General features: G+C 53.3%; 1 protein-coding gene across 17 annotated transcripts in view; it reads left to right on the top strand.

Moving 5' to 3' along the window:
* The window catches only part of TCF3 (transcription factor 3), an 86,083-nt gene that overhangs the window by 6,698 nt on the left and 64,117 nt on the right, over positions 1-15,268 (top strand). For all 17 annotated transcript variants that reach the window (XM_063358379.1, XM_063358380.1, XM_063358366.1 and 14 more), the window contains exon 3: positions 2,761-2,833. In XM_063358379.1, coding sequence (XP_063214449.1) covers positions 2,761-2,833 — 73 coding nt within the window. The remainder of the gene's footprint in view (positions 1-2,760; positions 2,834-15,268) is intronic.

Genomic DNA, 15,268 nt, shown 5'->3' with positions numbered 1-15,268 from the left:
ACAGTGACTTAAGATGGGGGATTTTACATAACCGTTTAAATCTACATTATTCAAATCCAGCAAAGGCCCAGTAATGACCCAATTACAGTTCCTCAGCCGCTGATGCCTGGGTCCCCTCTCGCTGCCCGGGTCCCTCCAGTGCGTGCCAGCTCTGGTTCATCTCCTCCCTCCCCGTTTATTTTTAAAGCAGCATTTAAAAGCAGAAAGGAAATTTGCAGTGGGTGGGTGAACTTTGCCTGTGAGTGACATACACCGGCAAAGGCAGCCGGCACTTCACGTATGACTTGTGCCGGGCTCCTTGAGGCAGCAGACCCGGGTGCCTTCAGCCCACACCACGATGGAAAAACAAGCTGGCAGCAAGAAAGAAAAAAAAAAAAAAAAAAAACAAACCACAAAAAACCCCAAAACACTTCCTTTGTAAGCACTGAGTGTGTTTGGAGCCTGTATCCAGGCGAGGGGTAACCCGGGGTTCCCCCCTCTCTCCGGCATCACCCTGTTTTAGCATCCCCACCTGCCTGGGTGCAGAAGGGGGTCTGGGATTCCATAATCCCTCGGGGAGGAAGAGCAGGGAGGTGTGTTGCATCAGTCTCTGAGTCTCGGTGGTGGGGAGGGCATCCCCCAGGGCTGCGGGGGCGTGCTGGGGATTGCCGGTGGTGGGGGTGACGGGGACACCCCACCTCTTTTGCAGAAGTCGAAAGCGCTCATTGCACAATGGAACAAGGCTGTTCATTTTCTCCACTCGTGTTTGCTGCTCAGACCTTGGGTTTTTCAGCATCAGCAAGTATGAAGCAGAAATGCTCATGAAAAAGAGCCAGCAGTGCTTTTTTTTTTTTTTGCCCTTTTTTTTTTTTTTGGTTGCTTTTTGCTCGGTACCATTATGTTCATGCATCCCATCCCCCCCAGAGCTCGCACGTGCAGAACTGCCTCTTGCCACTTGGAAAGGGGGTTTCTAACCACTTCATTTGATCTTCTTCCCTGCCTAAAGAGGGGAGAGTGAGCACAGGCCAGTCGGGATCAGCCACATAAATTCCATTTTCAGTAATTTTGGCCATTTTTGCAGAAAACACTACTGCCCTGCAAGGGGAAGGGAGGGGGGGCAGGCAGGAAAACCCTGTAGCATCGCAGAGGAAGGTAGGCTGTGGTGGCGTCAGGGTTTGTTGTTGTTTTCTAGCTCCACTTCCTGAGGAAACAAGATGTATTTGATGGGGGGGCTGCCAGCCCACCCCCAGTGCCCCTGCAGCCCCTCCGGAGCGGGCAGCAATGTCCCCTCGGTGCCAGGAGGGTGTCGGGAGAGCGGGGTGATGGCCGGGGGCGAAGGCAGGTGTCTGCAGGCTGGCTACCGGCGGGAGTGGTTGTCCACACGCGGGCTGCATGCTTAAACTGTTTACACCTTTATTTAAATCCATATATATAACATATACATGATGTGCGTGTGTGCATACATGCATATGATCCCGAATTTGTGTTCTTTTTTTGAATGGCAGTTGGTTTCTTAACTGCTCTCTTTGCATCTCTACCACATTTAACTGTGTTTTTTTTTTTCTCCCCAGCATTTGTGAAAACAAAGCTGGGCAGACGGTTTTGTACAAAGGAATGTTTCTGACCACAGCCAGACATCAGCTATGTCAGGGCATGAAATGCTGCATTTCTGTAGGCTCTTGTGCCATTACATTGTTTAATCTTCAAAGCATTAAACTTTTGAGTTACTCAGACACTGCAAAGCTAAAAATAATAAAAATTCAAATGACTTGGTGGTGAAAGTATCTTGAGTTGAGTAGTAAAAGGATATTAAAATGTTAATTCACTAAGCGTTTTCCCACCAGTTGTTTTATTGGCTGGAGCTCCATTTGTGTGGAGGAGAATTAGTTTTCTTTTCTGCTGCACGCAGGTGCATATAAATTTTTAAATAACAGCTTCTGAAACCCTCCCAACTTATATTAAAAATATTTATACAGGTTAGCTGACGAGGTATGCAGTATTTTTGAGGAAGCTCCCTGGCAGGAGATTAGTTGTGACACTGAAGCTGCAAACAAGTAGCCAGAATGACCGATGCTGTAAAAAATGTTAATCTTTCTAATAGTGAGTTAAATACCTTTGCCCTTGGCGCAGCTTCTCCCGCCGGCCCCCAGGGCTGCGTTAGCTCCCGGTGCTGCTCCGCAAGGCTGGAGGGTTCGTCCCTCCGAGAGCTGCCGTGAGCCGTCTTGCGCTGAGGTCCAGCACCGCTGGAGTGTGTGGCTTTGCCACCTTTGCCTGTGCCTGTGGGAGATGCGGGATGAGACCCGGACCGCTGCGGGTGGTGGGGTGTTGGGGGATACAACCAGCTTTGCTGGGCGCCGTTGTTTTCCTGCTAGCTTTTCCATGAATGGAGTCGGCCTTTCTCCATGGGCACTCTCTAGTCTGGGCTTTGGTGAATAAGTTAGGGAAGAAACTGTTGGGTTTGACCACAGCAATGATGCTTCTTGGCTGGTTTTCAGTTGCACGTAAGGAACCAGACGCGCTGTGTACACAGGAGAAGTTTATGCACGTAGGAATGTGTGTGTATATTAGCACACAGCTGCGCTGCTGTCCTGTCCCTCCTGCAGCTGATCTATGTAGCAGGGACACAAGGAAAGGAAAGTTTTTTGCATCAGTAAAGTGTTTCTCTTCCCCCTTTCCTCCCCCCCACCTGCCCAATCTGACCCCCTTTGCAGCAGCACAGTAAAACTAACATACTGAAATCTCTTTTCTCTTCCCTTCTCTCTCATCTTCTTGTTTTTCTAGATGTTTCCCCTGCCAGTGGCTAATGGAAAAAACAGACCCACGACCCTCGCGAGCACTCAGTTTGGAGGATCAGGTACAGTCATCTCGATTTTTTTTTTTTCCTTAATACCGTTATGTTTCTTGCAATACATTTGTGTTTGCTTCCAGAGACCCAAAAGGAGGGGTTTCTGTAGTTCTGTGTTACGCACTTTTTCTGGTGGTGGCCTGCTACTGTTTCTCTGGGTGATTTTCTTACTGCTCCCCGTGTCTCTGGGTAGTCAAAGCTGCTCTTGCTGATCTGTCTCCAACTGAAGAAGTCGCTACCTGAGCCACTCGGTTTGTTGTCTTGCCACTTGGACTGAAGCAGCCTGAGAGCAGACAGCCAACGCTATTCTCTTAAGCTGCTTAGATGAAGGCGTGTCTGCAGACGTGCACCCCAGGAGACTTTTGCTGTACGTCACCAAGAAGACGCGGTGGTGGGGGTTAATTCCCGGGGCTGCCCAAAGGGAGACTCTGGTGCAGTTTGGGTGTCTGCTCGGTTCAGCCCCTCCAGCAGCTCCCTGCTGTTGGGTGGCATTTCAGCATTCCCAAGGGGACTTTTGCAAAGCCCTCCTGACCAGATGCCTCCATGGAGGTGGCAGCAAGGGTGGCTGGAGCCTGTTCCCCATCCTCCAAGCTGGACCCCGCTGCGGTTTTGGGATGCTGTTGAGCAGAGCCTTGCCTGTCCCGCCTTGCCACAGTGTCCCTGAAACCGGCCGCCGGCCCTGCTCCCCAGAAACACTGGGTGGCCACATCCATCCCTGCCAGCCCGGCTGCCGAGGAGGGGCCAGGGTGCCAACATCAAAGGGCTTTGGGAGCAGGGTGCCTGCGGGGAGGAGCGGGCTGGCGATCCGGCTGCGATAGGAGACTCTCTGAAGGGCGTGTAGCTTTTCATGTCGGATTGGGAAATGCGGCGCTGGTTAATTTGAGGCTGAAGCAGAGAATTCCCCGTCCGGGTGGACGGTGTGGTGCCGTGCCAGGCTTTTGATGCCCGGGGAAGCCGCTCTGTGCAGGGCTCGCTGCGGCCCCTGGCATGCAGGAAGTTCAGTTAATTTGTCCTTCTTGCTGAAACACGCTGACGCTTTGTGGATGGTTAAAACTCGACCTTCTCTACCCTGGGCTCACTCGGGCTGTCCAGGGAGACTCCTGGCCAGGTGGAACGTCTGTGGCCTGACAACAGGCAGCATCCCAGAGACTGGGGTGGGATTTCTGGATCGCAGCTTTGATCGTAGAATTGTTTGGGTTGGAAGGAACCTTAAAGATCATCCAGTTTCAAGGCCCTGCCATGGGCAGGGACACCTCTCACTAGACCACGTTGCTCAAAGCCCTGTCCAGGGGCCGTTCAAGCCTGGCCTTGAACACCTCCAGGGATGGGGATGCCATCCCCAACACCACTGGCCGTTGATGCCGGTGCACACTGTGGGGCAGAAGCAGGATAGGAGGGGTGTCTTGTGCCATGCCCTGCTCCTGCCCTTTTTGGACAGGGAAGTTTGATGCTTCCAGATGGGGCTGTTGAGCTGCATGTCAAGGTGGTTTTGGGCAAACATTTTTACACAGAGGGAAGCTGTTGAGTGGGCGCTGGAGGAGGTTTGAGGGGAGAAAACGCTTGGGTTAACCCAAGCTGGAAGCTGATCTCTCCAGTGAGTGTTCCTGTGTGGGACTTTTGCTGTTAAAATAATCCACCAAAGATGCGCTACATGCTAGTGAGAGCATAGTAATGGAGCAAGCTCATATGAATTCGTTTCCTGCTCGGAGGCTGGCTTGGCTGCCGGGTTTGCAGTGCTGGCCAGCCAGGAGAGGCTGGAGCGGGGCCCTGCGGTTCAGCCGGCACAGCGACCGGACCCCCCTCCGCTTGGCAGCACAGCAGCCGAAACGACACCAAACCTTTTATTCTCCTCCCCCCTCCCCTTCTCTTCTTTCGGGTGAGTGAAAGGTAATGTTGACACCACCCTTCCTCTGGGCTGCTGCTTTTTGAGTCTGGCTGTGAGCAGTTCATAAAAACAGAGGACTGATGTTATACAACGGCACTGACGGCGGTTGCACAATCGCTGCTGTCCCAGGCTCCAGGGCTCTGCAGCAGCTCTTTTGTCCTTGTGTCCTTTCGTCTTTTGGCATCCCAGGTTGGAAATGCAGCTTGGGGCTTGGTTTTGGGGAAGCCTCTTCCTCCAGCAGCGGAGTTATCCCTCAGCCAGTCATCCTCAGCAATGCCGGTGGAGAGCAGGGGGCATTTTTGGTTTGTGTCTCGTCTTTGTGACTTCTCTCTGCTCCTCAGTGCTTGAAAATTGATTTTTGCTGGTGGGGTGAATAACTGCAGTAAGACGTTACGGAGGTGTGCCATGTCCCCGGGTGCACTGCGTCTGTTAGAAGCATCCAAGGTGTCTAAACTAGGTCCTAGATAGCGGCCAGTTGTTGTTTTCAGAGTTTGTTGATGTTGGTTTAGCTTAATTCGCTAATTGAGAGCAAGGTACGTCAGATCCTAGTTCATCCCCAAAGGCATAGCCAGCCACCCGGCTCCAAATTTGATTTGAAGTCGAATCGTCCCCAACCCTGATGTGGTCAGAGGGTGGAGAGCAGATGGTCCATGGATTTGGGGACCTGGACTTGCAGAGGGAGCAGAGCGCCTCCAGCCACGCTGTAATCTGGACCTGGAGATTAGCTCCCTAAATCTCCTCGCCTTGCAGGCAGGCCTAGCCTTCGTCTTTATGGGCCTCATGTTTTTCAAACCCTCCTGTTCAATCGGCGTCCCTGGCCCCTGACAAAGATAGTGCAGCGTGTCCCCTCCGCTGCCATCCCTCTGCCTGGAAAGGAGAAGCAGACACTGGCTCTTAGCGCGCTGGTGTGCACCATAGCACCAGTATCTCATTATTTGGGGTTATTGTAGTAACCCCGAGATAATAAACTCATCAGTTTATGATGCCAGTTTATTATGCCAGAGAAATTGGTGTTTCGTGCTTCTGCCCACCCTTGGACATGTGAATTCGAAGCCTCCCACTTTTCATCTCCCTCCTCCTCGGGGAAATCCTGGGGCAGTATGTAGCTGGGAGTTTTTTGCTCCTCCGGAGGAGCTGTTAACTCCAGGCTCTTTCCTCCCCCGGGGGAGGTTGGGAGCGGAGGGAGCGAGGCGGTGACCCTGCTGACTCCCAGCCAGAACACCCCACTTGCCAAGACGAGGCTCTTGCTTCCAGAATCCAGCTGGCAAATAAGGTAACGCAGTCATTTGCAACAGCACTACTAGAAAAATCACAGTGATAAAATTGCCCTGAATTCAAATCCTTTTGAAATCACAATTAATAATTGCCCTGGCCAAGCTGCTGGCACTCGTGCGGGTGGCCCCGTTTCTCTCTCCAAGGCCAGGAAAATTCAAAGTGTTAATGCAAGCCCTCCAGCTTTGAGATCCCTTTGCTTTTATATTTGTCTCCTGGTTTTATTTTAAGCTCTGCCGCTGTTTCCCTCATTTCTGTCCTTAAATGCACCGGGGAGGAACTGGTTTAGCTACCCCGCCGCATGGACAATTCAGCACCTCCGCTTTGCGTTTTCTTGGCAAGGCGAAACCCAACAATTGCCACTAGGATGGAGCTTACGTCACACTGACCCTGGCTGCAGCATTTATAGCACATATAGGTCACCGCGGGGAAGTTGATCTTCCTGGGGCTTTGAGCTGCAACCAGTGTTTTCCAGCGTGAGCCGTGTCATTTGCCGCTGGTGTTTTATTTTAGCCGGGATGCTCAGTGTACGCCTATTGTCCTGGTCCTAGAAGGCTGCGGTTTTGCCGTCCCCTCGCCAAACTGTTTGTTTATTATTTGCAGTAGCAAAACATTTAAAACTGTGTCCTCCGTCCCCCCCCGCCCCATGTCATAGTTCATAAATGACTAATCTGATCAGAAATGAGCTCCCTCCCAGCGCGTTTAATTAAACTGTGCCTCTAGCAGGAAACCGCGCGTGCGAAATTTCACATGGAAATAACCATTTTTAATTGACATTAAGACAGTAGGAGTGGCAGGAGGCGAAGGAGTTTCATTGTCTCTCCCCAGCCCGGCCGTGGCATTGCTGTCGCCTCGTGGCTGCCGTGTTTTCGGCAGGGTCGGTGCCTGCCCAGCTGCGCCGTTGCCTCGGCAAACGGGCTGGGGCTCCGTGGAGCAGGGAGGGACCACGGAGGGACGGGACTGTGCGAGGTGCCGCAGCTCCTCAGCAGCGCTTTGCATCCCTGGTTGATACAGAGAGCGTGCAGCCATCTCCCCTCGCAACGGTGCGGGATGCCAGGTTTGTGTCCTGCCGAAACAGGAGCCTGGGCAGCCTCCTGCTGACAGATAATTCTGCTCGCGACAAATAAAAGCTCTGCTAAAAAATAGCTTTTTTAATTTTTTTTCCCCCCTCTCCTTCCCTTGTGAGCGTGTGAATTCACCGTTAAATGTCTTTCCCTTCTTGCTTTGTGCTGAAGGGAGCTCCCTTGCTTGGGATCGCTCAGGTGGGTTCAGAAGGGAGAGTCCCTTCCCGCTCCGTGCTGTGATTTCCACCCCCAAAATTTGTTCAGTGCTTTTTTGCTAGCGAGATGGCGAGATGAGGCTCATTGTTGAGGGAATTGCTTTGATCGGGGCAAGTTCATAAAATACATTTGAAGCTGGCTAAGCGGGGAGCTTTTCAAAGGGCTACAAGCTGGTGCATGTAACAAATTTTAAGTTATAGTCTACTGAACAAAGTAAATGCATTCTCCCTGGAGGTAGGTGAGTCCGTATCCCCTTTGAAAGCCCGCTTTAAACACCGTTCAAACTTGGATACCTATGGCAACAGCACTGAAAGTAATAAATTCTATGAAAGATGAGGTTGTCTCTTTAATTGGTGCTATGGGTGAGCTGTTTGAAGATTTAATTATTTTGGGTGTGCAGGCGGCCCCGCGTTAGCAAGCTCCCAGGCGGGGAGGGGGTCGGTGCCCCGGCCAGGAGCTGGGCTCCCCTTCCCTTGCGGAGCACCCGGCTGCGGAGTTTGCGGTAAAAACACTGAAGTTAAAGAGTTACGAAGAGCTAAGCACAGCGTTTCTGTTGCCACGCTGTCAGCAGTTGAGTTTCAGGCTGCGGAATAGCATTCGCAACTATTTACCACAGTGAGGAAAACAGGAGCTTTTATTAGTAAGGATGTATCACGTTTTCCTACTAACTGCCTCTAGTTCCCACATGTTTTGCTTATGCTGAAGTGGGAGTGATGGGCTTTGCTTGCTATTTTGATAGATGATGAAAGGCAGACATGAGGTGCGCAATATGGGACTTGATATTTAAAACTGGCAGTTTCCATTAAAGTACGTACTTCAGGCTGCTTGTTTATGTTGCGGTTGCGTGCGTGCCCCTACAGCAGGCTTGCAAAACTGTCACTAAACACAAAGCCACCACAACAAAAAAGTCAAAGCAGAAAAATTTACTTGCCTGCCTGCTGGCGTGACCATTTCTTTCGAAGGAAAAATGACCTTTTTAGCCATTATCAAAGGTTAAAAAAAAAAAAAAAGCCTTTCCATGGACAACTCAAGCTTGCAAAGCTGTCAGGTGTTGTCGGCTTGGAAAGAGACGATCCCTGTAGCCCTCCGCTGCTCCAGCATTTCCATTCCTGCCGCCGGCAGAGCCCGTTCCCGGGGTGTAGGAGGCTGCTGCCGGCGTGCGCAGGGTATTGCAGTGCCGCAGCCCCAGCCTTGCCAGTAACAAAGCCTGGAGGACTTTCAGTGGAGTTCCTCTCCCACGTGCTGGTCAGGTGCGTTAAACAGTTTCCTGCCTTGTTTTTGTCTCTGCCTTCGGAAAGCTCCTGTTCTCCTTCATAGAATCATGGAATGGTTTGGGTTGGAAGGGACCTTGAAGATCATCTAGTCTCACCCCCTGCCCTGGGCAGGGACACCTCCCACCAGCCCAGGTTGCTCCAAGCCCCGGCCAACCTGGCCTTGAACCCCTCCAGGGATGGGGCAGCCACAGCTTCTCTGGGCAACCTGGGCCAGGGGCTCACCGCAGGGAATGATTTCTTCCTGATGTCTGACCTCCCCTTTCTGTTCCCTGTTTTTCCTGTGGGATGGATCCTGTTAACAAGGATACAGGTTTGGAAGAAAAGGCTTGGAGGGCCCAAAAGCTGGGGGCAGGGAATGCGGGTCAGAATGTGGGGAAACAAGTGGCAGGGGAAGATCTTCACGCCTGTCTCCATTAATCCAGCATCACACCCCAGTTACATCCCTGATCCTCCTGTTCCTGCTCCCAGGGCTTCCCCACCTGGGTGGCGGTTCCTCCTGCGCCTTTGCAGTGAGGTTGAAACATGAAGGCCGGCCTTTCTTTCTCTCTCCCTGTTACCTCTCTTCAAATTTTTTTTTCCTTGAATTTTCCGGCAAGGCTGAGAGCGAGGATTTGCTGCTAGAGGCACAGCTGGTCTCTAACGGACACGCGAAGAGTGAGCCTGGGAAGAGCAGGAGAAGGGTGATGGTGCCACTGGGGATGCACTGCCAGGAGCTCGGTGCTTCTCCAGCACCCGGCGACAGGCAAACACAACCCGGTCCCTGTTTGGTGGGTGTTTAACTTCAGGGCATGGAAGTGGAGAGGTTTTTTGGGTTTTGGGGTGTTTGGTTTTTTCTTCTGCTACTCTGGGGAAGAGGCTTCCTGGCTGGATTTGAGATTTTGAACTAGGAAAGAGCACGGGGAATGTCGGGGGTGCCAGCGCTGAAGCTGCACTGAGATAAGTGACAGCTTTTGTTTAGGAGCTGCAAATTTGACACAGACCTTGTTTAAGCACACAGTTTTAACTTTGCCAGAAGAGCTAAAGCGGTACAGCTATCTCCTGCCGGCAGAGCTTTTTCCTTCCCTCGATGAGGCAATTGAGTACGAGTGTAACTGTGCCTGCTCGAGGGGTTGTGATGAGAGGAGTGTATCTTATGTAAAAATCACGTGCCTTGCCTGGATTAAGGCTGATGTGAAGCTGGAGTGAACCTTCTGTGTTTCAAAAGAACGTGTACGAGCTCGAGCACCTGCCTTCCTTCTAATAAGAGGAGCTGGTTGTGTACTAATCGCATGCCTAATGTCGTTGCCTTGTTCGCGCTGCTGTCCTCTTATTACAGATGATCTTCTGGAGGGCAGCAGCTCTGCCTCAGCCCCCCTCGAATCCTGCTCACGCAGGGCTGCCCGAGCGGCACGTCTTGGTGTGGGGCTGAGGTTGGAATTGTTTGCCTTTGGCTCAGCGTCCCATCCCGGCTCGAGGCCTTGCACGCTTGTTGTGCCCTTTCCAAAGGGGAGAGATGGCTTTGGAAGGGGCCCAGCAGGTCTGGCAGGCGTTTCTGCTGGACCTTGCTGCTGCTAATTTCAAATTCTGCATGCTCCGTAGGGTGCCCTGCTCCAGCACGTGTCCCGCGTGTGACCAGTCACTCTGCCTATTGCATCTCCATTGTTAATGTTTAGCTACAGTGAAACTCAAATTGCAATTTTAGTATTTGGGGTTTTTTAGTTTGAGACAGCAAATAGGTGTCTTAAGGGGATGGATTTAACGCGTAGTGCTATTATATTACTCTGGATGGTCCCACCTCTAGCCCAGCACTACATTCTCCAGTGTTAACACAGCTGAAGGATGCTATAGATGCATATTCTCTGCTCACTAGTGCCCAAAATCACTGGTAAAGGTGATATTTTCAAAGCCCTTGTAACATGAGAGCAGACTCTGAAGCCAACCGGGTAATGATGTTATTCGCGAGTGACATTTTCACAAGAGGGAAGAGGATGGTGATCTACCACTGTGGCTGGAAGAAGGACGTATTGACACAAGGTCTTGGGAGCAAAGTCGTGAGCGTCTCTGAGTGCTTTGAGCATGAGAAGAGTCTGTTGGCTAAACTCGATGGGCAGGGGAAACCCTCTCGGGAAACCCCCTCATCCATGAGGCTGCTGCGAGGTGATGGTTTGACCTGGGCTGATCTGCCCGTTGGCAGCAGCGTGGCACCATTAGCTAATTGCGGGAGCGGGGCCGGTCTGCCGACATCAGCTGGAAACCTGCCCTGGCAGCGGCGTGAGCCGGGCCCTGCCTTAAAAACGCGCTGCGCTCCCGGGAGCGGGTTCGGTACCTCTGCCCGGGGTGCAGGGAGAACCCCAGGTCACTGCTCCTTGGCTGTTGTTTCTCTTTTGTCTTGGCGCGGGGCTCCTCACCGCTTCTGCTCAGCCTGTTCTACCTGCTCTGGGCGCAGGAGCCAGGGGGGGGTTTGCCCACCCACCCGCCGGTGGCTGCCCAGCACCCTCTCCGTGGCACAGAGGGCTGCGAGCAGTGGGCCAGCGGTGAATGTGCAGCTGATGCAGCTGTCTCAGTTATGCCAAAAAGTTTGCCCAGATCTGCCTCTTGGATTCCCAGCCGCGTGGGTTGGGATTATCCTGCCCTCTCCCAGCGCCTCCAAATAGCTGAGAAATCCCAGGAGCACAGCGAGGGGGTGGCAGGGAGGAGCACCAGCTTGCCCGCCTGTCCCTGTGTGGCAAGGACAAGGGACCTGGGCAGTGTCAGGACTGGGTGCTGGGGCTTCCCTGGCACTTCCCCAGGCCACCAGCCCTGCTGGATACGAGCAGTTGCCTGAACCTGATCAACCAGGGAGGTGAGGATGGGCAGTGACCCACTTGGTGTTGTGGGCTATAGAATCAGAGAACTGTAGAATAGTTAGAGTTGTAAGGGACTTTAAAGCCCACCCAGTGGCACCCCCTGCCCTGGGCAGGGACACCTCCCACCAGCCCAGGTTGCTCCAAGCCCCGGCCAACCTGGCCTTGAGCCCCTCCAGGGATGGGGCAGCCACAGCTTCTCTGGGCAACCTGGGCCAGGGGCTCACCCCCCTCACAGCAAACAATTTCTGCCTCACATCTCATCCAAATCTCCCCTCTTCCAGTTTCAAACCCTTCCCCCTCGTCCCATGGCTCCCCTCCCTGCTCCAGAGCCCCTCCCCAGCTTTCCTGGAGCCCCTTTAGGGCCTGGAAGGGGCTGGAAGGTCTCCGCGGAGCCTTCTCTTCTCCAGGCTGAACCCCCCCAGCTCTCTCAGCCTGTCCTCCCAGCAGAGGGGCTCCAGCCCTCCCAGCATCTCCGGGGCCTCCTCTGGCCCCGCTCCAACAGCTCCGTGTCCTTCTGCTGTCGGTGCCCCAGCGCTGGAGGCAGCACTGCAGGAGGGTCTCCCCCGAGCGGAGCAGAGGGGCAGAATCCCCCCCTCGCCCTGCTGCCCACGCTGCTGGGGATGCAGCCCAGGCTGCGGGGGGTTTCTGGGCTGCCAGCGCACGTTGCCGGGGCGTGTGGAGCTTCTCCCCCACCGACACCCCCAAATCCTTCTCCTCAGGGCTGCTCTCCATCCCTTCATCCCCCAGCCTGGGTTTGTGCTGGGGGTTGCCCCGACCCAGGTGCAGGACCCTGCACTTGGCCTGGGTGAAATCCATGAGGTTGGCACGGGCCCCACCTCTGCAGCCGGTCCCGGCCCCTCTGGCTGGCACAGCTAGTGGGCATCTCAGGGGCTGCAAAAACCCCTGAAGATGATGTGCTGGCCTGAATGCAGGGGCCCTTTGGTGACCAGCGCTGTTGGTGAGTGATTGCATTTTAAGAAAGTGGGGCTTTTCCACAGGGTGGTTGCAGGCAGCGTGTGGTCTCTGCCGGATGCTTGTGCCCCTGCTGGACCTCCCAGCGGAGACCAGCCGGCGGGGAGAGCATCTCGCTGCACGCTTCAGAGGCCCTTCTGCCCAAAGGTTCCCAAATACTTTGCAAGTCTTGATTAACGCATTAGCTTAAACAAATTGAGTTATATATGCCACGGAGGGAAGAAAGGTACTGCAATCCTTCAGTGTTGACTTAAAGTTTAATTAATTTTGTTGCCAAATGAGGCATGAAATACAGTGTGAAATATATTGTGGTGCTGAATGTGTAATTGTACGGGGGCCTGGGAGCAGAGCGAGCGCTGAGGATCGGCATCACCTGGGGCTCAGAGCTCTCGTGGCACCGAAACGTGTGTGTCTTGGCAGCGGCGGCACAGGGAGCTGATTTGGGGGGACACCCGACCTCCCCACCCAAAGTGGAAGAGGCGTCTGAAGCCTCTCTTGTGCCCAAGGGTTTGTCGCTGTGTTTGTGCTGGAGGATACAACCATCGGAGCCAAACAGCCGGACAAGACTCATGTCGGTGGCTCCCCAGGGTCTGTCCTCTCCGGGACGCAGCAGGAGCAGCCGCTGTGGCCGTTGCGTCTTTGCCATCTTAAAATCGATTTGACCAGGGTTTGGGGATGTAGGATGGTAGTTTTGCCATCTGGTTGTAGAGATTCTGTGTTTGTCTGTGCGGGGTGGTCTCGCAGGGTGGAAATACATGTAAAGAAGCAGCAGAAGAGGAAAATGCTGAACTGTGAGTGAAGATTTCTTGATTCAGCTTTTAAGAATTTTTTTTAGCGGCTGTTTTAATGCTCTTCTCGCTGCCATGATTAATGTTTCTGGAAGGAGGATGTCTTCACAGCACCTTGCTCCCCCACTAAAGCGGGGAAAGAGGCAGCCCAGGACATCTGCCCCCTTTTATTTTATCTTGAATTTTTCAATTAACTCTCCAGGTAGCCCAGCTCCAAAGCCAGCAGGGAGAAAAATCTAAAAAAATACTGTCCATCTGCCTGTTAACCCTGAGAAGCGCATCCCCACCTCCAAAGTGACCTAAGGCAACGTCTTCCTCTAAATTTAGCTGGAGATTGCGTCAGGAGCAAGAGGGAGGTGAAGTTAATGTGGCATAAGCTTTTTCTAGCAGGGGAGTCTTTACGGTTAGACAGGGACCGAAAATAAATAAACGGGCCTTGTTTCTGAGCATGGGGGGACGAGGCTGGAGAAGGGCAGCCCCCAGCACCTCGTGTACCTGCCAAGGTGGGCTTTTCATACCCAGCGGGGCAAAGGACGGTTGTATATAAAACCTTGGCCTGTCCTAAAGGGGAAGAACCTTCCAGGAAAGTGGGTGACGCTGCCCGTGTCCTGGCTGCAGGGCACTAGGGACAGCCAGCGAGCTGGGGGGGGGGTCTTCTTTGGTGACAGCACCCACCTCTGGGAACTGGCAGGCAGCAGGTTTGGTGCCGCTGCCCGGAGCTCGCTGGCCACCAGTCGAGGCAGAGCTGTTCCTCTCCTTCTCAAAGGGTTTTGAAGCATCTTCTGCCCACCCTTCATCCCTGGCCCCCTGGGGATGAGTAATCATCAAGGTTTTTCCCCCTCGGAAAGCCCTCCCGGGTCTCCGTCGTGGTGCTTTTTGGTTGGTGCTCTTTGGTTGCAGACATGGTGGCATCCAGGAGTGCTCCAGGGGACAACCTGACATGGCCCTGACCTGGAAGAAGACCCAGGCAAACTCCTGCAGGACAAGCCTTGGAGGACACTGGTGTTGCCAGTCACCTCTTACCTTTCTGCTTGTCCTGGACAACCCAGGGGGACACGGGTGGTTCGGCCTGTGACAAGGGACGAAACCCATCCTTGTGGTGGTGTGTGTGTCACCGCTCCTCGGAGAGCGGGGAGGTCCTGGGCCCCTTCTGCTTTTTTTTTTTTTTTTAAAGTGAGGTGGTCTCTCTTCCAAAGGCTTCTTAATGCCCCGTTAACATTGTTATACAAAACAGCAGTATGCCATTTAATTAGGAAAAATACGTACTAACCTCTACCATATGTTGCTCTTCTCCTCATATTTGCATTTGAAAGTCCAGCTGAATTTCAATGCGAAACTGGATTTTATCCAAATGATGAATGGCCCGAGAGGCTGTGGGAAGGTGGATGTGCCTCCCTATCGCATGTGGTTGGGTTTTTCGGTTTGGGGTTGGTTTTCTTTTCCTTCTTAAAACATTTTAAAGCAAGATTCCTTTCTTTCTTGTATCATGGTTCCAACTGTTCACACCTTTCCTCCAAAACCTTAAGTGAACTTGTCTGGCTGGGTGGGCATTCCTACGCCCCTGGAGTACCCCAGCCCCGCGAAGGAGAGGGATTCGATTTACTCTTAAGCAACATGTTTTCACTGGCAGTTCCGCTGGTGGCCGAGAAGATGACCCTGCTGCCTCCCCGCGCTGCTGGGTTTCAGCCACGGCTGCTCTGTCCTCGGAGGTTTGTAATCTCCTTTGCTGACTTAAAGTGAGACTTGGATATCGACAGGCGCCTTTTCCTTCAAAAGACGAGCCAGCAGCCCGGCTGTGCGGGCTCCGAGCCGCCGTTGTGTCCGCGACAGGAGTGTGGGGACGGTTATTGGGTCGGTTTTCCCAGCCTGCTGTCGGATGGTGGTGTGGCTCGGCTTGTCTCCGGGTGTGCGGGGCTTTGCTAAAACTCCACTGCCCACAGCTTCCGAGCTGGGGGCTGAAGCTTCTTTGGCTTTTCATTTCTAGTTTGTGGAGTGCTGACAGCTCCAAGCCCCTTCCCAGTTGGGGCTGTGTTGTCTCTGCGGCCATCCCTTCTCCGGCAGCGTGGGGCAGCATTCCCCGGCCACCCTAAAACAGGAGCGGTGGCATCTCGCTGCTGCTTGTGCCGCTGGAAGAAGAGCTGGTTTAGG

The sequence above is a fragment of the Chroicocephalus ridibundus genome, chromosome 22, assembly GCF_963924245.1.
Source record: "Chroicocephalus ridibundus chromosome 22, bChrRid1.1, whole genome shotgun sequence".
In the NCBI taxonomy this organism is placed as follows: Eukaryota; Metazoa; Chordata; class Aves; order Charadriiformes; family Laridae; genus Chroicocephalus; species Chroicocephalus ridibundus.
This window is presented reverse-complemented; position numbering and strand designations above follow the sequence as displayed.